The sequence below is a fragment of the Embiotoca jacksoni genome, unplaced genomic scaffold (genome assembly GCF_022577435.1).
Source record: "Embiotoca jacksoni isolate LCO1_2020_lvr unplaced genomic scaffold, fEmbJac1.0.p SCAF_14, whole genome shotgun sequence".
In the NCBI taxonomy this organism is placed as follows: domain Eukaryota; kingdom Metazoa; phylum Chordata; class Actinopteri; family Embiotocidae; genus Embiotoca; species Embiotoca jacksoni.
Genome location: NW_027185274.1, coordinates 13,090,905 through 13,113,941, shown reverse-complemented (window position 1 = coordinate 13,113,941; position 23,037 = coordinate 13,090,905). Strand labels below are relative to the sequence as shown.

Genomic DNA, 23,037 nt, shown 5'->3' with positions numbered 1-23,037 from the left:
AAGTGTCCTCGATAACATTCCTCAACTTATATTCTCTTGGGGGCATAAATAATGTGTTGGCTACACTAATGATCGGGCTAATATGAGAAGACCAACTATATGATGATTCATTACAGTAGATTTAATTACACAGTGGTTCTAATTCCTACAATTTAACAGAGTGAATTGATTGATAAAGCAAGTCAGCTCAGTGAGATTAGGCATGCGCGTAACTTAACATATTGTTTGAACGCTGTGCAAACCAGCGGGAGTGCGTTAATGTCAGAGATATAACTCAGATAGATGGATGTTTTCTGTTTCTCCCTCACTCCGTCTTGTCTCTGAGGCTGACAGAGGAGTGTGGGCGGCCGTACCAGCTGGGATCAGAGGGATGGAGAGGGCTGTTAGCTCACTCTGCCTCTAATAAATGTATAAAAAAAATTTAAAAAAAAAAACCTCCCAGTGTAAAATAGTCCAAGATGCTCACACAGTTTTATTTTCACACTATTAGTAGAGTTTGAAAGTCAGCAATTATTGTCTTGTGACCAGCTGGCTGTTACGTAGTATTTCTATGTTGGTCGTTTTGTTTGTATTTGTGGAGTTTATTATTGTAACCCTGCGACTTGTGAATGTTTGTGATGCTCAGAGCACGTGGTAGTCGCTTTGTGTTTTCCTACTTTATGTCCAGGCTGCATGACTTTCACTCAGGAAAAAAAGTGTCACACCTGAAATCGCTGAAATAGAAAGTCATACTCTGCCTATTTCCGCTACTTTATTTAAGCCTTTAGGTTGTACTTTATGAATGTTGAGGTCTGCTAAAGGTGCAGTAAAATGAACGCAGTAGGTCAGCAACCTTAATGAGCCTGAAAAGATGAAACACATGCTGTTATGTTTGTAGGAGGTCTCTCTTTCCCCTCCCTCCCTCTTTCCCTCCCTCCCTCTTTCTGGCGTCCTCTCTCTCTCTCACTGTATGTCTCCCTCTCTCACTCACTGTGCGTGAGAAGGTGTTACTGAACATACAGTGATTGTTAGCAAGAGCCAGTGAGGCATCTGTATTATACCGGAGACTCATTTAAAGAGAGCTTTGCTTCGTGCACATACCAATTGAGGCACACAAGTCCTATCAGGTCACCTCACCTGAAGACTGAAGTCATCTCTGAGAGTCAGACATGGACTGTCACAATGTAAGTAGATGATTCACACTAACTTTTTTTTGACAGATTTATTTTGCATGTACAGTTATTTGGGTAGTGTGTGTGTGTGTGTGTGTGTGTGTGTGTGTGTGTGTGTGTGTGTGTGTGTGTGTGTGTGTGTGTGTGTGTGTGTGTGTGTGTGTGTGTGTTGGTTACTAATGGTAGGTACTAGTGTTTGGCTGTCCTCAAACAGCGTACTGTTGTGTGTGTTGTTATTTTTTTGTTTTTTTTCCCCTTTAACTAGGGAGCAATATATGTTATCCATTGTGTATTTATGGTTCGCAAATGATGATTTTATTTCCTCAGAGAAGTGACCACATAAAGGCAGAATATTAAAAAAAAAAAAAAAAATTTAAAAATTGCTATTTTCATCATGAGTGGATCATATTACATGAGATTTACATCGGAATATTTCAATTCAGTCGATGTCAGATTAAGTCTAAGGACCCCTGAGCCAGTGAATACAATTAAACACTTGACAAGGTGTGTTGGCAGAAAAATCAAGTGCAGCAGTCCTGCATCTGTGCTGCTGCGAAAGAGCTGAAATCTGGCTGCTCAGTGAGCAGTCAGACAGAGAGGCTAATGAATGCTGGCTGAACAAGTGGGTGGTCACACTCCTACACTGGAGGGGTTTCACTGGAGACATGATGCGCTGCTTCACCATGGCAGTGGGATGACAGTGGGATCGTTCTGTGGGCTGCCTTTGTGGGAAATGTCAGTCTGTTACCACAAGCAAAGCACGGGGTGCAGCTGATATGTGTTCGCCACACAATTTGAATGTGTGTTTACATAACTCATCGACAGCCTTGGCACTTTTCCACTGACAGTTTTGTGACAAGCCAGAAATTCTCCGCCACCCACCCCGTGTTTCCTGTGGGTCGGTGGATTCTGTACTTGCGGTGGCTGGATGAGTGGCCGGTGTTGACTGCAGCAACATTTTCGCCGGGTCATCCTTTTTTGGCCCAATGTCGCACGGCAAGAAGTTTAGTTTTTTTTTTTCTTTAAAAAAAGGACTTTAAAACCCGAAGTCTTTTTAACCATCAGTTGAAATTAAAATACTCATCCACAAGTAGATTGTCAAATATGTATCTTTTGCACCAACTCTGTTTCCTTGTTTTCCCACTTCATTTCTGTGTGATGAATAATGAATATGTCTGCTAAATGTAAAGTTGTTTGGCTTTTCCCAACCTTTTCCAGGGTAAAAAACAACACAGCAGGCACCGGTAATTCACCACAAAATAGACTGACTCAAACCAGCAGGGCTTTACGCGTGACAGGCGGAGAAAGGGAGAGGAAAGTAGGGTATTGACCCCCTGAGAGACCCATTGAAGTCATGTAAAAGGGATGGGCTATACCCGGCAAGCACAAATCGCTCACTGTAAAGAAAAAAAAATTACAAAGCATATACAGTTAACTCTACAATACACGGTGTTGCAAATCTGTTCAGGGTGACATTTTCCCTTTTGTGTTTCACAAAGAAAACATCCTCACATAATCATTAAATCTGCTCTACTACTGTGATACACTATTACTCTATGAAACTCCCAACAGGAGGAGTGCAGCCGGCCCCAGGAGGAGGAGGACATCATGGACATCCCTCTGGATGACCCGGAGGCTAACCGGGCTGCTGCCAAGATCCAGGCTGGCTTCCGTGGCCACATGACTCGTAAGAAGATGAAGCCGGAGGACAAAGCGGAAGGGGAGGAGGTGAGCAGCACTGGGGATGTGCTCAACGGCAGCCAGGGGGACTCAGGTCAGTGGTGTAGAACCAAGGGTTAAGGCTAAGTCCCATAATGCCGTTAAAGGAGGCATTATGGCTAGTGACTATACGTATGGTAAGAGAGGCTCCCATCAGGAGGTGTAACTACACTAGATGACCTCAGGTAAGTGATGGAGAGCAGAAGTTACTTATCTGACCGTAAATAGAGTCTCTTTACTCTTTAAGTTAAAGCGATTGAATGTTTTGTATACCCTAAGTACGCAGATGGTCGGCATAATGCCAATAAATACGTTATTATAGTCTGATGTTTAAAGGGTGCCCTGCATGTCGTTCGGTGGAGCGTTCTCAGAGCCAGCCGTTTGAGCATGGCTCAGGAACACAAACTGATTTCATTTTACACACTAAAGGATCCATTTAAATGCCATACATAATTAAATACACCTATTAGAGCCCCTTATGACTTAACAAAGTGTGATTAACACAATACATAACTGAGTACGGGATTACCCCATAGGGTCTCCAGCAACAGATGATTGAATCTTTCAATTATTTTTTTTCTCTCTGTGAAAGGGGGTTGTGTCAATCTAGCTTCTAGATGTGCAGTTAAATTGTTCGAGACAAAAGAAGTTCATCAGAGTTTATTTTACTTGGAAAATATCAAGTTACATCATCCCAGTGTCTACACGAGTTCAGCAATTTTTATTTCATAGGACTGTGGGTATTTCTACTATTTCCACACAAGCAAAGGTTGCCTTTAGATTTGTTTTTACGCTTGTTTGACAGCACAAACCAAAACCCGACATTTCTGCTAATGACAGCAAAACAAAATAAGACTCATAACTCCACATTTACGTCAGATATTCTCTGAAATCAAGTTTCTTTTAACCCACACCACCATAAATGTAGACAAGAGAGAGTCTGTGAGAAGATGACGCTTTAGATTTCCGGCCTGGGTAATGTCACCTTTTCCTCTTCTTCAAAGACAAAGCAGTATTTTCTTTGGGGATTTGTTTGACACAAGGAATCTTCATCAAAGATTCCAGCTAACCCAGTTGCCGGTTGCCTTGCATCCTTATGTAGGAGATGTATTTTTAGCTCCAGGTGCATTAGGTACAGTATATGCTTCAAAGTGCCGAGCAGAATTAATGGACCTGTCGGACTGGAACCGAGCATCCTGAGCACCTCCCATTGGAGGAGACCCCCTTTTCACAACAGAAGGGCTCATCAGTTATATCAGTCATCACAAGGAATAAAATTCTCAGCATTGCACCGTACTCAAAACATGGTCAACTCTAATTAGTATATCGACTAAGTATCCAAAGAATATGCACAGAAAGCACGACCTTCCTTAAAATAGATCCGCCCACAGATAACTTTGTAGTTTGCAACTCGGCATCAGAGCCTTTAACCTTGACTGCAGAAATGGATACAGAAACGGTTCTTTCCATATTGTGCAGAGCCTAACTGTGCCTTGCCTATTTCTGTTTTTAGAGACAGGAAGATCGGGGGCAGTAGAGAGAGACGACACATCTGTGCCAGAGCAGTGACGCCACTGTCCTGACCTGGTTGAAGAGGGGAAGCAAGGTAGTGAGAGATGGCTGGCGTAAGCTGGCTGGGCTGGCTTTCAGGCACACCTTTTTAACCCAGGAGTCATTTTCTTTTTCAAAACAAAATTAGCAGTAGAAAATGAACAGTTTTGAGGGTGTGTTATGTGAATTTTGTGAACTTTAACACTCCTTCTCTGCTTCTTCAGCAGCCTCATCAGTACGGATGTCTTTGACCCAGAATTTGCAACTCACTGCATGTACTTGTGAAACTTCTGGTAGTGTGCTAGTTTTTAGATGACGATCTGTGAATGTGAAAATGAATGTCCTCTAAATGCTAAACAGGGCTTATTTGGGATTTTGGATCAGTTCATACTGTCTGTGTATAAATCTTGTGTGCATTAGTGGCTTAAATTATTTGTTATTTTGCGTTGTTTCCTGATGTGCTTGTACCTTTGACTATTATTTATTTATTGGACTTGCTTACGAAACAATTAAAACGTCAAAAGAGAGTAGCTATGTATGTAGTATTTATTCATTATTGTCTTTTTGAACACATGATAAATAAGTTTTCTTTTCACATTTTCAAGCATTTTCTATAAATCTGATCTTCCAGAACAGTAGGCATGCAGTAATTACACATTTTTCTCAGATGCATCTGATACAGCTTTACTTTATTAGACATTGGTTCAATATGCTTTGTTTTTGTGTTGATGGGTCTTTACTTGTTTGACATGTTAAATCAGGTGTGTAGAATTACATTGTCATGGTTTTGCAGAGCCTTCATGCTTTAAAACTAACTGAATAGTACCTTGCTGAACTTTGGTGTAGAGTCATGGCATTATAATAATAAATCCAGCTTAAATATACAGTGAAATGTCTGTTTTACACTTCATTAATTCGAGGATGTGTTTGTTTCAAATAGTATTCTTTACGTCACCTCCATCTCTGTCCTTGAAATAAATGGTGGAGATTTTTGTTCATAATTACAGGAGCTATAGCACCCCAGTTTTCTTTGCAACATAAACAAGGCTGGCTGCTAATTGTAGACAAACAGGTTTCCATCAAGCTGAAACAATGTTTTGTGTGCGTGTGGTTCTCTCACATGAAGAAAAGAAAAAGAAATATGAATAATTCACAACATTAAACTGCGTATTTCTAATATGTAGCTGTACCTGCCATCTACACTAGACAAATTGAGTTTGCATTCATTTGTCTAGTGTAGCTAATTGAGTTATCATCTACTAGATAAGAACATTTAAATAATTAGATTGTACAGAGTTGCAGCAGCTGCATTTAACTACAAAATGTTTTCATGCTGTCAACAGGTGCATTCTAATAAATTTAAAAAAATTTAAAAAAAAAACGCCAGAGTGATATATGCACTTTTCAAGTATTTTACAATACATGCAATATTGCAATAAGGCTGTTTAAATCACAAAAGAACAACGCAATTTTGCTTCAGCTGCTGAGGCAGTCTTATTCACTTTATGAGAAACAGGATAGAGCATCTTCGGTCTCCCAGCGCTCCCACTCAGCCCACCCACACACATCTGAGCCACACAGCTCACTGCACAAACTCAAAACTGCACATGCATCCTCACACAGGAAAAACACAGCTCATACTTTAGCACGCAGATCCCACTCAAGTCACTCAGTCTCAAGCACACTCACACACAACGTTGCTGGCTGTGTCACCAGCTGTAGAGATAGGACGACCAACATCTCACTCGCAGTGGTTTTGCGGAGCCCGGAGTGCAAAGACTTCCTTCTCAGGCTGATATTCCTCCTCCGCCGCGATCCCCTATGGCTTTTATATGGGCTTATTCTTTCTTTTCTCCTACTCAGTCCCAGAGGTGGCATGGCCACGTTCTCCTGTCTCTTTAATGACTGTGGGTGAACAATCAATATCCTGCACACATCCAAACATAGCACAACGCCCACTTTGTGCTTTAGATTGAATTCTGAAAGTGAGTGAAAAGACAGATTTTCAGGAAAAAAAAAAAAAGAGCCTGGAAAACATGTTTGTTAGGATATTAATAGCTCAAGTAAAAGAGTTTGTAAAACGCATGGTAGCCTTGAACATACCAGAGAGTAATAAGTCTGCCCCTTCCCTTCACGGGTTATTAACATGAACCCGGACTATTTTAGTAGATCATAGGAAATATCTGCTTGGTTGGTTCATTCTCCTTCCCCGACAGCTTGTCAGTGGTAAAAGATCTCTGTAGTCTCCTGGGTGATAATTAGAGATGAATAAGCCAGGACACACAGCAGAGGGCGCAATTATCCTCTTTCCAGTGGTTGTGCCAATGGCCTCGCCATCTTGGAAGAGTCTGTATTTTTTTTATATATATATATATACTAAGTAAGTTACACAACTGAGCTGTAATTAGGGAACATGATCAGATGAAGTTATTTGCCTAAGCTGCATTAACAACACTTAGTAACTAATCATGAGTCACGCTGCAAAAAAAAAAAAAACGAATTCCAGTCAAAAGAGAAATGATAAGATTACCAGCATCATGTGTATCACTTTATAAAGATATATTTCGTCACATGTATGGTGAGGATGACATCAGCCTTGTTGAGGGCTAAAGATGAAAATGGTTTCTGTCATTACACAGTCACCCAAACTGACTGAGACAGCCAGGCTCAGTGTGCTTCCCGTCTCTCCTCCTCTCCTGACTGGAAGGTTTCCCCCTTGATTTAGAGCATGTTAGAAGATGAGAGGAGGAGCGTGGTGCTGCTTTTAGAAAGGGCAGAGGTGGAGGGGAGAGGTTCAACTTTGATGGCTCACTACACAGGAGTCTGAGCCCTGGGAGAACGGTGGCCAACAGCAGCTGGCCCCACAGTCCTGCAGCTTTCTATCAAACATGCTTCCTCCTCTGCATAAAATCTCCCTTTGTCGTCAAACAAAATGCTCTTCAAAAAAAACACACAACAAAAGACTTTCAGAAAGTGGGTGAGATGGCCTAAAATGCAACTGACTCATCAGTGCATACAGACCATGATGTTGACGTAACATATGGGGGTTTAACACATGGCATCATGTGTGATAAAAAAAAATAATAAGTGACAGCCAAGTTGGCAAGAAACTCTGCAGCAAATTGTCTGTCAGCAGAACGATCTGAGGTACTAAAATCCTGAAATCAAACCATTGCATTTTGTTTTTTGTACTCTGTTTCTTTTAATTGTCACACATCCCGTTGTTCTTCTAAAGAGCACTCAATGTATGTTTTCCTTTTGTTCTACTTGCACCTTTTGGCCTTTACGTTGCACCCCTCTTCATGTTTTCACAAGCATATTGGATATTTAAATGACAGCAAGCAAAAAGAGAACAAGTTTGTTGATACACAAGCTACTTTAGTGTTAAAAAATAGGTAACTCTTTTGTTGGCTGCTTCTCTTATAGCATAGCCTCCTGCTTCTACTTTCTCAAACAGGCCTTCTTTTTGCCTCCTTAATGTAGCTTCTGCACCACCTAGAGGACACAACGGGTACACAACCCTCTTTATTTGTTTCCTTTATGTGCTGCTCCTTTTAACGCTCGTACAATACCATGGATCATGCAACTGGCAGATACTGTACAAAACTAGCACCAAAATGCTTCAAGGCTGCATGTGTGTGTGCGGTGGGGGGGGGGGGGGGGTCAACAGCAGAGCTGGTTGCCAAGTGACGAATTTTGAGTTTCTTGTGGACTCTGCAGTCCAGAGTGCAGTTTGCACAATGTGACAAAAGTGGGCCAAAGTGGGAGGAAAGGAGTTGTTTTTCTGAGACATTTCAGAGCTCTAAGTGGACTTCTCTTTGAGCTGCTGTTTTGGCTGAAGTACAGAAGTTCTTCCCAGCAGGAATTTTGCAAAGTAGCTCAGTTAAACTCTTGGATTGTTTACGAGGAGTGCAAAAAGAAGACTTTTTTTTTTTTTTTTTTTTTTTTTTTTTTTTTACAAGAAGCTTTACAAAAAAATATACAGACACTTTAAGGTAAATAACTGCCCCCCCCCCCAAAAAAACAAAAAAAATCAAACAGTGTATTCGTTGAGCTCCTTTTTGAAAGGGCAATGTGGAGTGGAAGAGGAGCTCATCCACACTATGTCTCTGTCTCACATGAACACACACGTACACACACACACACAGTTGGCTGTTGTTGGCTGTGACTGGGGTGCTGTGAGGAGAGTGGGGCTCAGTGTGACCAGGCAGAGGCCAGTGTTGCAGGCAGGCAGGCAGTGGAGAGTGTTGAGCCGCAGAGACGTGCCCGGGGTGGATAAACCATGCACACTAAGTGGGAGAAAGCATCTGCCCAGGACACAAGATGAAGGTGGAGAGGAAGCCCTCCTCTACAGGCGACAGTTTCACTGACATTCCTCTACTACTGACGCTCGTTGGCCTCCTCCTCCTTCTGTTCACAGGTAAGTCCAAACATTGGTTAAGCTATCCATAGAAAAGAGGATCTACAGCTACGTTTCAGATTGCAACCAATCAAATGGAATTTTCCTAAGGAGTAAACCTTTTTGGAAAGCAAAGACGAGCCTGACTGGACATATTATCAGTAATGAAATAGCTGTTTTACTTTTTTTTTTTTAATTACTTCCTTTGTTTACATTATTTTTGTGTCACTTGAAACCCACATCAAAATTAACATCCTGACTCTTTCCGGAGGAAAGGTAATCCGGGTTAAGTTAGTTGCAGATATGTTGTCTTTCTTGTCCTTGTGTTCCATGGGTGAGCAGCACAATGGAGTCGTTCATGGGTGGTGCTCAATATTGGTCACCCATTTGAAGCTCAAAGGGGCCTGGAGTGGCCATTGAAGGTGTGTAAGAAGGTTAAGTGTGATGATAAAAAAAAAAGTTTGGTGGAGAGCTCTTGAATTGGACAGGGCCTGCTTTTGTGTTTTGGAAACTTTAAGTGAGTTCATTCGAGGAAAAAAGTGATCAAAAGTTTACTACAAGGTGATTTTGATTTAAAAATGTGTGGCTTGATTTCACAACCGTACCATGGGGCCAGTTTACCCAACCAGGCCAGTTTTGGTAGAATCACTGGGTCCTGTGTCTATCTCCAACTTCACCAGTGACAAAGAATTTCTCTCTCTCTCTCTCCCTCTCTCTCCCTCTTTTCAAGGGAGGAAACTAGTCCCAACAATCATGCCCTTTGTCTCATTGCCTTGGCAACCCCTGTCAGGCGGACCAAATGGTTACCACGGCAATGAGGCGATGCCCTGTTAACTGCCTCACTGCAAAGAATAGTGAACAGTGCATAGTCCCTCTCTCCTCTCTCTTCCCTCTCTCTCTGTGGTTGATCTCTCCATCACTGAGGCCGAACAGTAGGATGCCCCTCATAGGCCCGCAGCCAATGTTTAGATCTCCGTGTGTCCAGCTACAACTGAGTTATAGGAACCTCCGCTGTGAACATAATAGCTTTGCTGTGTTTGGTTTCCAAGACAGGGCTCCTCTATAAAGACTGAAATGTGGCTCATATTATAATACCTTGTCCCTGTATCCCTGTGGGAGGTGGAGGATAACTGGGAAACACAAATCAAAATTAGTATACTACTTGTTCACCCCAAGAGGTCATGAAGAATTCCTGGGGGAGTTTCTGAGAAACAGATTAGAGATGAAAACATGAGTGGACATCATGGCCCTGAGTAAAAGCAAGATATGCCCATTTGACTTTGTATGTATGACTTTGTTTGTATGTGTAGTGCCCTTAGCACTATTATTCATAGGCTTGTATAAAGGTCCAAAGCGTGAAGGCTCTTGGTGAAAGCATGAAGAAAAACAATATTAGACTTGTGCTGCTCCCCTCGAATAAAATGCGCTAGAATGTTATTAAATGTTTTATTGCTCACATCCAAAAAGATTGTTAAAGTAAAACTGGTAAAAAAAAAAATAAAAAAAATGGATAAAAAGTGATCTGTAATTATGACTCTTTCACAGAGTGACACAGAGTTTTCAGTAGTAGTGGGAATGCACTCAGGCTTTGTAGTCCAATTACCAACAAAGTGCAGAGAAAGGCAGCTTCTGCACATTTAGGTCAAATGGAAGCCTTTAAATACTTATGATTAATGTTTCATGCCCTATTGCATCTTAGCAGTGTGCTGTGACTGTGGGGACCTTATCAAAAATGTATCAGCGCAAAGAAACATACAAAATTAAAACTGCAAGCAGTGATCTGCGGGCCCTCGCACGCTGCACGTCGGGGATCCAGCGGGTCGGGGCCGCCGGCTCGCAGATCACTGCTTGCAGTTTACATTTTTTTCTCGATCTCGTTCCTTATTCTTTTTTTTTTTTTAATTGCCTTTTTTCGGCGGCTTTAACATCTTCAGAAACTCATGAAAGTTAGTGCCTGACGCATGTGCAAAGTTTCATGAGGTTTGGAGCATCGTTTGACTTTAAACATCAACTTCCTGTGTCACGGCATATGACTTTTCTTTGATTATTTTGGACGACGTACTTTGGATATTTTGGATGACTTTTTTTTATCACTTTTATCAGTATGACCTTTTTCTGAACTGACATGCATGCCTCAAGTTACTTCTCACTGAGGCAACTGCTCTAACTAGTGAACCACTGTCATACTATAGCATGTTGTCCGAAATGTGAGAAAAAAAAAAAAAAATCTCTTTTCGGGGATTTCTTTGTTGTTGATTTTTGTTTGAGTTTTGTTGTTGACCTTTGGTTTGGTATTAGAATGACTGCATGTACAAACCCGAACCCGTGTGGCTTACCCTTAGAGGGACTCGCCCTCTGTGAGAGACGCGTGTACCAACTTTCATGAGTTTTTTAATACGATAAAGCCTCCAAAAATGCAGTTGTTTAAGGAGAATAATAACAACGCGGAATAATAATTCCTTGAAGAACAATAGGGCTTTCGGAACATCGGTGCTCGGGCCCTAATAAAATAAATGAAGAGTAACCAAGTAAAATATTTTCATCCAAAATTCCTTATCTTATATGTAGTGGTGGTAGTTTATATTATTGCCATGAAAGTAGTCAAATGAAATAATGAAAGCCCTGTAGTATTGCACTAGATTTGCATAAGTGTACTGTGTGATTTTCGAGCTCTGGTGACCGCTGCCTCTTTGTTGCTCTGATCTTTCATTCATGTGTGCATTAGCAGTAAAAGCCTTAATTAGTATTGCAGTAATTAGTGTGTTTTTTTTTTGCATAAGTCCTCTATTGTTCCACAGTATGTGAGCAGATGATTTCTCTGGTCTCTGCTCATTGGCAGCGCATCAGAGGCTGCAGTGTGACTGCTTTTTGTTTCCCGAACAACCCCATAGTACCGCTGTATTCTTCTTGATTTACTACTCAGCTCAAGACCTCACCATTGTCTCTCCTTTTTTTTTTTTGACAGGTGAGGTGTCAGGGGTGAATGTGACCAGCCAAACCCAGGTGGTGAGGGGCACGGTGGGCAAAGAGGCCCTCCTGTCAGTCAGCTACTCCAGCAGCAGTTCCGACAAGCCTGTTATCAAGTGGCAGCTAAAGAGGGACAAAGTGAAACCGATCACTGTTGTGCAGTCCATAGGAACAGACATCATAGGGAACCTGAGACCAGAGTACCGCAACCGCATCCTGGTGTTTCAGAATGGGTCACTGCTGCTTCACAACCTGCAGTTGTCAGATGAGGGGGCGTACGAAGTGGAAATCTCTATCACAGATGACACCTTCACTGGAGATCACTACATTGACCTCACTGTGGACGGTACACAGAATTACTCTCTGCTTTTCTTGTTTCAAAACATCTGAGCAATCAGAGCACAACACTGAAGAGGAGTTAGGAGTTAAAAGAAAATCAATACAAGTTGAAAAGAAAACATTATCTTGCCCGAAGACAGTGTAGTTACGATCCTCTAGTTTACTTTTTAACAGAATGATTCAGAGTGATTCACAGTGTTGGCGGTGTTCTTTGAAAGAGCCCAACTGGGATTTCAGTCATCAGCTGTTCTTCAATCACCCTCTCTTACAGTTTGTTTCATTTTACAAACTGAAGCAGCGTGTCTTTGTCCTCTCATCCTTCTCAGTTCCTGTGTCCAAACCTTACATCCAGATGATAGCCTCTTCGGTCCTGGAGTACAGCGAGCACTTCAACTTCCACTGTTCCCACAACAATGGCACAAAGCCCATCTATGGTTGGCTGAAGGGAGGCAAGGTGCTGACAAATGACTCCCGTCTGCTGCTTTCACATGACCAAAAGGTGCTGACCATCTCACGGGTTGTGATGTCAGATGATGACATTTACGCCTGCACAGTGGAGAACCCCATCAGCAGCATGAAGAGCATTCCCATCAGGCTCACTGTCTACAGTAGGTGGCATGTTACACCGGTAGGATCTTAAGTAATACAAATTTACATTGAGAGTTAAGAGATGGTGTGGTAACATTTGGTGAGTGTTGTGCAGAAGTAGAAGTATTCAGACCCATTACTTACAGTGTGTGGTAATACCACAGTTTAAAAGTACTCCACGACAAGAAAAGCTTTGCAGATAAACAACTATTGGCTGAAGTATTATTAAGTATTATCAGCAAAATGTACCTAAATAATTGATTGTGGAAGTACTCAAAGAGTGAAATATATCCTTGGTCAGTGTTATATTTTCATATGTATTGTGATACAACACTATAATAACTTAAATCTGCTGTAGGGGGTTGAGGTGGACTGGAGTGAAAATTCGACCTACTGTTTGGGAGTTATCTAGATCTATCTATATCTACTGTATATCTAATAGGATGAGTGTTATATGTTATATATCAATCTGCGAACTAGCTGTCATTCATTAAATGAAATGGAAAGTACAACTAAACTATACTGAAGCAATAATTCAGTAGTAATTCAGTAAATATACTTTGATTACATTCTGCTGGTTTTTTTTTAAGTCTTATTATTTCTTTCAGCAAACCCAGTCAATCTAAAAAATGGTGTCTGATTATGAACACTATGTAGCCTATATTTTTTTTTATTGTTGACAAACCTTTCATTTTCAGTAGCTAGCAGAAGCAATTATCATCTCATGTTGACCCATACACAAGCATGCTGGCCTCTCTAACAATGTTGTTTACAACAAGTGCAAATCCAGGCTGTGATTATAGCGGAGCTGGCTCAGACTGGCTGTTACTGGGCGCCAGTATAGAGCCACATGTTAGGCTGAGAGAATAAGAGAGAGGCAGGCAGTCTAACTCAATGAATGGACAGTTATTTGTGAGGAGGGAGAAGAAAAAGAAGGCAGGTGGGGAGGAACGCTTTGCCTCAGTGGACCTCAGTAATCCTGACTTCATTATTGCTGTATTGTGATGAGTTGCATGAAGAGACGGCAACAGGCCCTCAAACTGCTCTCTATTCCCTCTGCTTGCATATCAGTGCTGCACCAAGTGACGACTCTGATGCGCTACTTCACTGCACCCTCTTCATGTCAGAACACTCACAACTTGGCAAGTCATGTAAAAAAAAAAATCCAATGTTCTGCACGCAGTATATGCTGGACGTCTGTCATTTCCTTTAAAGATGCAACGTCATCAAATCTTTCAAATCCTCCATTTCCACCATCAATGAGAAAAATAGGAACAAACGTTTCGCTTGTAAAGCAGGTCAAACTTTGAAGTTTATACATCTGAAGCAGAAGTACAAGTCAGTGTTTCAGTCAGACTGTTATTGATGCAAACATTTCATTCATTAATTCTTTCTTTCTTTCTTTCTTTCTTTCTTTCTTTCTTTCTTTCTTTCTTTCTTTCTTTCTTTCTTTCTTTCTTTCTTTCTTTCTTTCTTTCTTTCTCTTTCTTTCTGTCTCTCTCTCTCTTTCTCTCTCTTTTTCTCTCTCTTTCTTTGCTTCTCTGTATCACTCTGGTTTAGGACGGAGCTCGCTATACATCATCCTGTCCACCGGGGGCATATTCCTCCTCATCACCCTGGTGACAGTGTGTGCCTGTTGGAAACCCTCCAAGTGAGAGCTACTCTTTTATCTTTTTTTTTCTTCTTTTCCCTCTTCTCTCTCTTGCTCTCTTTCTTCCACTCTCTCTGCCTCTCTTTTGTTGGCTTTAATATTGCACTTGAGGATGTGGTTTGAATCTCAAGTAGCCCAGCAGTGTTACCATAATGTACTATTCAGGACATTTGGTGGAACAATAATACACACGGTGACCCATAGCTTGTATAAACTACCATTTAGCAGCAGATTTAGATGTGCTTTTGAATTCATGGTGTTTTCTTTGCATGTATGTTTTGCTTTAATTTTTTTCTGCTGTAGAAAGAAGCACCGACCTGTCCCCCAAAGAGCTCCCATCTACATGGAGCAAAGTGAAAATGGTCACGATGGTGAGTGACACTTACAATTCACTATCTTTAAATAAGTTCAACACACTACTGTAATTATCCTTTAAAACATGTTATGCAACACAGTAATAAGTTTGCAAATAACAACCTTGACTTGTCGGCAGAATATCAATCATTACTGAAACATATGACAATAATAATAATACATCTTTTGCAGTTGATGTTGTACCCAAACCAACTACACTTGGTCGAAGGAGTCCCATGCCTCTGTATGTACTCAATGAACATGTAAGTCACTCTTATATTCACAAAATTCCATTTTGCGGTTTCACAACTTTGAAACAGTTTGCAGCAATCCTAGCAGCTATGCGAGACTGTACTTCATGCATTGAGTTGAAAGCTATGTAAACCAGAACAATGGTGACCTACTGAAGTTTAAGCAGGCGATGTCCAAATGTATCATGTTTACTATCTTAGTTTAACATGCCAATATGCCCACATTTTCTGATTAGCTCTAAGTTCAAAGTGCAGTCAAGGCTGATGAGATTGTTATTAGTTTAAAAAATAATTGTTAAGGAACAAAAGTTTTGAATTTTTTTTAATCGTGTCCCGATGATACAACTAAATTAAAACTTAAGTGATCACCAAGGCAATTCACCCTGGGGGCAATATGAATGTCCGTACCAAATTTCATGACGCAAGACATTATACCATAAGGCACAAATGGTAAGCATGGCTCCGCTCGACTATTTCTCTCAGCTTCTGTCTTTTCTGTGATTATTAGAAACCCTATTCACATCAGGGTTCACCTACAAGGCTTTTAGTCACTCTGAAGGTCTGACCAATCATCAACCACTAGGGGTGGCTATGTGTGACGACATTGAAGTTGTTCCAACAATGGAGGCGGTTTCGACGCACAGCACATGGTGGTCAATGCCAATCGATTAAAGGCTGCTCCAACACTTTCCAAATTACCAGAAGGTCTACGTCCATTTAGATGCAACAACTGGAAACAATCATAAATGGAGATTGGCGGGATCATATATTCACTCTGAAATTGGGCCTCGTAATACCAGGCCAACAAATGGTGGCACCATCGAAGAAAAATCTCCATTGATGACTTCATTACATGAGATAAAAGTTGATGATGATTTTCACACATGTATCATCATTCCCTTTCAGGAGACTCTGGAGCGTTTGGAAGAATTTTCTGGCAATGCTGTCAGCCAATCAGAAATTAGCATCCCCGCCACCTATGCTCCAGTCCTTCCCCCTCCCTCCAACAGAACTGAGCGGCCTATCTGGTCAGCCCCACGCAGATACCCCCGCAGCCCCTCTCCCCTGGCACAACCTCTCCCACAACCTCTTCCAGTTCCTCCCCTGCGCCCTGTCCGCTCCCCTGCTCACTCCCCTGGCTCATCTCCACGCAGTTTCACCCCGATAAGAAAGGTCCGTCCTCCGGCAGGCATCCCAACCAGCCACCTGCCCGTAGAGGTAGAGTGTCCAGAGGCTAGCGATCAGACTCACTGTCCGCCACAGCACTGACAAACTGCTTGGATGCATGTTTTCATTCTGTGATATGTGAAGTATGTGTATGTATAGTTTGTTAGTCTTCTGTTGCATCCTGCCGTGAAAATATTGGATTTGATGCACTAGTATAAGAGTTGAGTCTCCTTTCAGCTAACTCTCTGTCTTCATATCCCATTATTTATCATCTATTTCTCTAAGGCTATGCACAGTTTTTCTGTGGTCTTTGGCTGATATCCTCTCATATGAAAAGGTATATTCTGTCCACCAGCATGTAGTATGTCAGTATATGATGCTGAGACATTAAAGAATATCCAGTTCAGATATATATTTTGTTCCTTGATGAATTATGGATTTTACTGGGGAGTTCTGATATAAGCCTGTATATATGTAAGTTCATGGTTTTTAAGGGTTGTTGTTGGTTGTTGTCTGTTTATTTCTTTTAAGCAATTAAACCACACATTGTATTCAGTTTCCACATTAGGTCACAGTGTAACCTAAGGTAATAAAAAACATTTAAATAGTTTGTTGTTTGTCAACTTTTGTAACAACCCACAACTCGCACACATGTTAATTTTATGCTATTTTCACAAATCTTTCACATGCATTCTAAAGTAATATTATAATTTTAGCAGTGATGCCCCAAAATCTTCCTTCTACTTTCTCTGGTCTTTGTGAGGAAGCTGAACGTGATCTCCATTTCTGATTACAAGTGTAATTCCTTTCTGGTCCATTAGGTGTCGCCAACAGATTTCTTTAAATATTACATTTAAAGTTCCCACTGATCAGGAACCATATCCAAAGGTATAGAATTAAGTGTAAATGTATTTTAAAATTAAAACTTTTTATCAACTCCTTGACAGATATTTTTAAATCCATAGTGTAGCAGTTGACAAATAAGATTTTGGACTATATTGAGCGATGCTTTGGATATAGCATTTCCCCCCTTTGTTTTGCTTAAACAAGGAGTCTATGAGCAGCTGGTAGTCAGTTACTTGATGTTAGGAGGGCACTTTGCTTAAACACAGTTATATCTCAGCTCATTAATGAATACTATGAAAAGAATATAGATAATGTGAGCTAAATCAATTTCAAGAGGAGGCTTTAACTCTTTAATGTGTGGTTAAACAGTTCATATTTACAGTCAGTTTTGCAATCATGTAGCAGTAAAACTGCAGGTAGAAACATATGTGGAGTAAATTTACAGCATGCACAATCAGGATGACAACTTTATAGATAGATATATTGTAAGCATAAGTACATGAATAATGTGCATCCAGCGGGACGTTGAGCAGACAGGACCTGAACCGCACAACCTCCTCTCCACCGTGAAGACCTGGGAAGAGGACAGATTACACAAACAAGACACAAGAACATCATTCAAACATGAAGGAGAAAGAAAGAAACACACAAAGACAAGGTTATTAGAATAAACTCTTAACAGGAATTATTAAATGGGTTAGAAGGTTAGTGTGTGCGTAATGATTACTTGATATAATTACTTAATATGGGGTTAATTTGATTCTCTGTACACTGCATGGTACACAACAAAACTAACAGACAGCAAGGAATAAAAAGATCAAAGAAATTAAAAGATGTACTGAACTGTATTTAGACGTGAGGTACAAGCTTGTGAACAATGTACAAATGCGCGTGTGCGCGCGCGCGCGCACACACACACACACACACACACACACACACACACACACACACACACACACACACACACAAAGAAGCCTGGTTTATCACTATTATCAGGTAAATGTGTTCTCTTCAGATGTCCAGCTGGACATCTTTTGTCATGAAAATCTGCACAATGTTATTGATGGCTTTTATCATGAAATGTATTTGTCATCACTGAAGGTGTGAGTCTTGTGGTTGCATAAGCAAATCAGATCTGCCTGTTTTGATCAGTGTCTTTGTTCTTTTGGAAACGCCATTTATTCCTCAGCAGACTCATGAATACAGCATGATGGGCTCACAAGGACAGCAGCGAGCAGACGCACAAACATGTGCATAATCACTTGTGGCTTACGGTAAGCGGAAAATGTCCTGAGATAATGAAAGTACGCCATTCTTACCGAGTTTGGAAATTGCTTTTAATCCATTTATTTCAATCTCTCATATTGTGCATTAGTCATATAGTCTGTTCCATCATGTTCCACTTCCCCTCCAGTGTGGCAGAAGAGCTTAAAAGCCAGGACAGTAATTGGACCCGAGGGAACAGGATCACACCTGTGTGCCAACAGGTTGTGTTTAGTTCCTTGTGGGGTAGAGAATGTATATTATGAGTCGAATAGAGAGGATGTATGATGTTCTCCATATCTAATTAATTACCTCCTCCTGCTGCCTGGTTGAGCCTCCTCGCTAATGCCCATGTTCACACTCGCCTGTTGATGTGAAATTCCCCGTAGAGGAGGGTGACCTTCTTGTTGGAAAGCTCTTATCTGGCCTTTTTTGACTTGGCGAGGATCTGGTCCATAACACCACCAGCTTTCATCTCTATTTAAAGAACAAAAGAAGAAGAGAGGAACAAATGTGGCAAATTAATTGACATGTTTTCTGATCCAGTATTTATTAAAACCCGTTACATTTTGCCTGCAATCCTTTTAACTTATAATTTTTCATATTTAACCTGTTTCATTAGTTAAAATTATGTTGCAGTTTGTTTCCTTGACTGTTTGTCAGCAGGATTACGGAGGAACTTCCAGCCTGATTTTCTTGACACTTCATTAACATTATGAGTTAGGCCATTTGACCAACTGAACACCATAAAACTTAAATACAACTTAAGAAATCCAATAGATGGTAGTAAAATTCAATAGTGACAAAACATAGCCAATTCTAGAAGTACAATGACTCGGTGTTACAATCCACTGTCATGGGTTCCAGTAATCTTCTGGGGTACTCATGTATTTCCTCAAACTTAATACTGCGAGCAGTCGTCATGGAGAATGCTTGAGCAGTAATTCCATGGGAAGAACTGGAACTATTATAATAGCTGAGATGTGAGGTTTCAACTATGCACATTATTAACATATTTCTAAATGTTTGACAATATATCTATACTTATATAGAAGTTACAGTTGCTTATTTGCATGTTCTAGAAGAGTGGACTATTGGCCTTGATGGAGGTCTACGCTGTCCAATGGCCTTCTAGTTTAGTCTGTATTTTCATTCTGCTTTTCCATATCGTATGTCATACTACTGCTACTTCTGTCAACGATGAGCATACAGCACCTATTGCATGTAAATCAATTTACTGCAGTTAGCTTCCTTAAATTAGTATATAGTTGTACTTTACTTGAGTATTTCCATTTTACTCTTCTTTTACTTGCACCAGTCCTGGGCTCATATGTTCCCGGCCACCTTTATTGGATAGATAAGTTTATAAAATACAATTCTTTGTTGAAGATTGAACAAAAGGTTCCTAACCTCTTCTGAAAAATGGTGTAACATTCCTTTCTGGTGGTTATAAGTTGTTAGCAGTTGCACCATAGAAATGATTCCCCCTTTAAATTCTCCGTTTTTTTCTTAAATAAATACCTGTGGCACAAAGAGGTCAAGTTATCTAATAGTCTATAGAAAAAGAGATCGGAGAAGATGCCAAAATGATGTCCAGCTAAAATATCAACAGCATTTCTGGAAAGGTATAAAGTCAGAGAACTATGTGAATCTTCACCAATCAGCTCTGGAAATGTCTGCTTTATTTGGGTCTGCATACCTTTGTGAAGCAGCTCATTCTGACACTAATGTCATGAAATCTAATTTCAGAACAAGACTGACACATTCATATTTGAATGACTCCATTAGAGTTCACTTAAGTGGAGACACTGCAGCATACATCTCTCTTGTAGATTCCATGCAGCGCCAGCCGTCTCATTAAAAAGAAGCTTCGCGGTAGTTCAGGCAGGCACGGAGTTTGTCACGGGTCCCTTCCCCGTCCAATCATACACAAGCTTCAGTCCGCCCTTCCCCAATTGGTGCGCTTTAAATCCGTGCACCGTTCATTCATCAGCCCGCTCCACGTGGTACACGTCGCTCTTCAACAACAACAACTATGGAACCGCCGCAAATCTGCCCTCTTATCCACCTAAGGGATCTTTTTAAACAGGTAATTAAATTAGTATTTCAGCATCCATTTTGTACCTGTTGCCTCCCGAGCACGTATGGACATCTCCAGCTACCAAAACTCCAGCCACCTGCTTCTCCTCCACCTCGTCCAGGTCCCAGTGACGTCACCGCCGACTCATCCACCCACCGTGCCACCGTAGTTACAGCGCCACCTTCTGGGGGTCCCTTTTCACCAACTACAGCTATTTCTTCTAATCTCCTCAGCCATATTCTGGCGGGTAATGATGTCAATTCAGTTAAAATTCTGTGAATTAATACTAGTTATCTTTAGGAGAAACAAAGTCCGGGGGACATTTCCGTAATCCTCAAACTGCTGATATAGATTTGAGTAGCCAAATTTTGGGCCCACGGGCCAACTATGGCTCGCAACTTCTTCATTTTGCCCACCACAGCTCGTGCTTGTTCTCCCTAAGTGCCTTTAATCCTATCCGTAATGTTGTGTGTAGGACTATAAATTTTGGCAGCTTAAAAGTTTATTATATGAGGTTTACTGCAGTACAGCTTAGTTCAGTACTAAGCTTCCCCATCTAATTACACCAGCCTACATTTTATCGATGAAGAATCTGGTGTTCTCTTTCTCTCCTGCGAACGCTCATTGCTGTTAGTGTGTCCATCATAACCGGCTCAGGCTACCAGTCAAGACGTGAAATCAAGGCAGCGGCACGCAAAGACATTTTTGCTGAAATTTGTTTTTAGATGAATCTCCTGTTAAATATATGTCTCATACCGTAGACATTTATTTTGGTCCCGGTCCTCTGTTCTGATTAGTATTTGCCCTCTTTGGGAAGAATTTAAGCACCTCTGATTTAAGACTCAAGAATCTTACATGACTGAGTTAATGCAGCCTTCTAAAGTGTTCAGAGTCATTATTTGTAAAGAGCACAGAGTTGAACTTGATTCATTGTTTTCCAAAGGCTGATTTTATATGGCCTTGCCTATGGTGGTGCTCTCTTTTAGGATTACCTTGGACTGTTCTTTGCTAAAGCAGCTACCTCCATGAGTGTAATCAAAGATGGGTCCAGTCAGTGGTTTTGACACTAGTAAGCAGGCAATTTTCCGGTCGATTGTTCTCCTTTATCATCCCAGATCTCTGGCTTTAAGGCTTTTAAGAAGCTTCCAGATCAGAGTATTTTTTTACTTGTTTACATTTAAGATTAATTAGATTGTCATTCCGACCATACATATTTTTACACATAATGGAAGGAGATAACGTATCTCATGACCAGGGTGAAAAAGTAATAAATATAACCCATAACGAGCGTTATATGTTTAACAATCTTATCGCCTGTGGAAAGAAACCATTACTCAGTCTGATAGTTTAGTTATCAGACTTCTCGCTGGTTTATCCTTCCTTCCTTTCTGTTTGGGTGGTGCTCAGCTATGTTAATAAATGTTTCTAAACATGAGTAGACCTCGACACTCATTTTGTCAAGGTAGCTCTCAGATGAAAAAAAGGTGTTGCAGCAGCAGCATTCACATTAATGAAATCACATCACCTGTCAGCATGACGAAGGGCGACGATGATGCTGCCCTCACAACAGCAGCTGTCAGTCTTCTTATGCTGCTCCCTCATTACGGCACATTGTCTAAATCAATGAACACAAATAAAACCTCAGTCTGCTCAGCAGGAAAATGGAGACCACAGTTTGAGTGTTTTAACGCAGAGCTGCACACGTGGAGTTTAGAAATACTGTCTAATCAATACACCACAATATATATTAAATGAATTCCCTCTGGGCGACCCTGCAGGTTGTTGGTTATGTTTATTTCACATAACTACAGTCTCTGTTACATGTCACGGCCTCGTCTCCTGCTCATGTCTGATCTTTGTGTAATGGACGTGGTTTCTTCTTCTTGTGATCTTCGGTTTGTTTAATTTTCTCTCTAGTCAGAATAATTGAAATCTGTCTGATGAATAAAGTCTGATAAAAGATCCATGTGGGCCTGAGTTAAACAGATTTACATATATACTATATTACAATTTGATCAGGTCACAAATAACTAACAGAGTCGGAGGTCTACTTGTTAAGTGAAGTCTTTTCTTTTCCAGTTGTTTTATATCATGTTTGTGCCTGTTTGTATCAGAGAATGAGTGAGCTCACTGCTAACATGCTAAAAAGACCCAAAAACAAAAGTCTCACAGGCTACCTGTGGTACATTCAGTGGTTAAACTTGCTTATCCTGATGTTATATCAATAGACTGTCACTGCGCACAGTGGCACGAAGGTTAGCTCACGGCTCCCGGCTCCCAGCCTGCATTTAGTTGAGAAGGATTTGACTCTTTTACTCTTTTACCTTGAATAGTAGAACTTTAGTAGCACTTAAAATGGCACTTGCTGATAGCACTTTGTAGTTTGGCTTTCTTGAAGAAATTTTATTTTCTTGACTCTAGTTCTGTGTTTTGTACCCTCATGGTTGAAATGTACTTATTGTAAGTCGCGTTGGATAAAAGTGTCAGCTAAATGAAATGTAATGGTAATGTAATGACTCTCGAAACTCTGCTGCGTCATCGCCTGACTCTGTGCGTGTTCTCTTTGTGCCCTATTGGATCGAGGCCAGCATTATTGTAAGGTAATGTTACTAAGACTGACAGTGAAAAGACGGCCTTTGAGAAGTGGAACAGATGAGCATGACGTAGTGCCTCCTGGGTATTGCAGTTCATTTGGGACCATTACGCAATTA

At 40.9% G+C, this 23,037-nt stretch overlaps 2 protein-coding genes across 5 annotated transcripts; both read left to right on the top strand.

Moving 5' to 3' along the window:
• Positions 1-954: 954 nt before the first annotated feature.
• LOC138197321 (neurogranin-like) lies at positions 955-5,307 on the top strand. Of its 4 annotated transcripts, none has more exons than XM_069148067.1 (4): positions 955-1,163; positions 2,724-2,925; positions 4,384-4,476; positions 4,646-5,307. In XM_069148067.1, the coding sequence occupies exons 1-3, from the start codon at positions 1,149-1,151 to the stop codon at positions 4,437-4,439; spliced, it is 273 nt and encodes a 90-aa protein (XP_069004168.1). In that variant the 5' UTR covers positions 955-1,148; the 3' UTR covers positions 4,440-4,476; positions 4,646-5,307. The 4 variants fall into 4 exon arrangements, 3 of the variants coding, with proteins under 3 accessions (XP_069004168.1, XP_069004167.1, XP_069004169.1); XR_011178196.1 differs by having other exon boundaries at positions 964-1,163; positions 2,724-2,879; XM_069148066.1 differs by having other exon boundaries at positions 957-1,163; positions 4,384-5,307.
• A 3,280-nt stretch (positions 5,308-8,587) lies between these two features.
• hepacama (hepatic and glial cell adhesion molecule a) lies at positions 8,588-16,744 on the top strand. The gene is made up of 7 exons (XM_069148059.1): positions 8,588-8,841; positions 11,786-12,133; positions 12,453-12,734; positions 14,275-14,365; positions 14,669-14,736; positions 14,912-14,982; positions 15,877-16,744. The coding sequence occupies exons 1-7, from the start codon at positions 8,745-8,747 to the stop codon at positions 16,237-16,239; spliced, it is 1,320 nt and encodes a 439-aa protein (XP_069004160.1). The 5' UTR covers positions 8,588-8,744; the 3' UTR covers positions 16,240-16,744.
• Positions 16,745-23,037: the final 6,293 nt, after the last annotated feature.

Excerpts from the sequence above, each read along its gene's own strand:
- LOC138197321 (XM_069148067.1), top strand. Across the intron at positions 2,926-4,383 it reads CGGCAGCCAGGGGGACTCAG|AGACAGGAAGATCGGGGGCA; the intron begins GTCAGTGGTGTA and ends TTCTGTTTTTAG.
- hepacama (XM_069148059.1), top strand. The coding sequence starts at position 8,745 with ATGAAGGTGGAGAGGAAGCCCTCCTCTACAGGCGACAGTTTCACTGAC. Across the intron at positions 8,842-11,785 it reads CCTCCTCCTTCTGTTCACAG|GTGAGGTGTCAGGGGTGAAT; the intron begins GTAAGTCCAAAC and ends TTTTTTTGACAG. Across the intron at positions 14,366-14,668 it reads GCCTGTTGGAAACCCTCCAA|AAAGAAGCACCGACCTGTCC; the intron begins GTGAGAGCTACT and ends TTTCTGCTGTAG.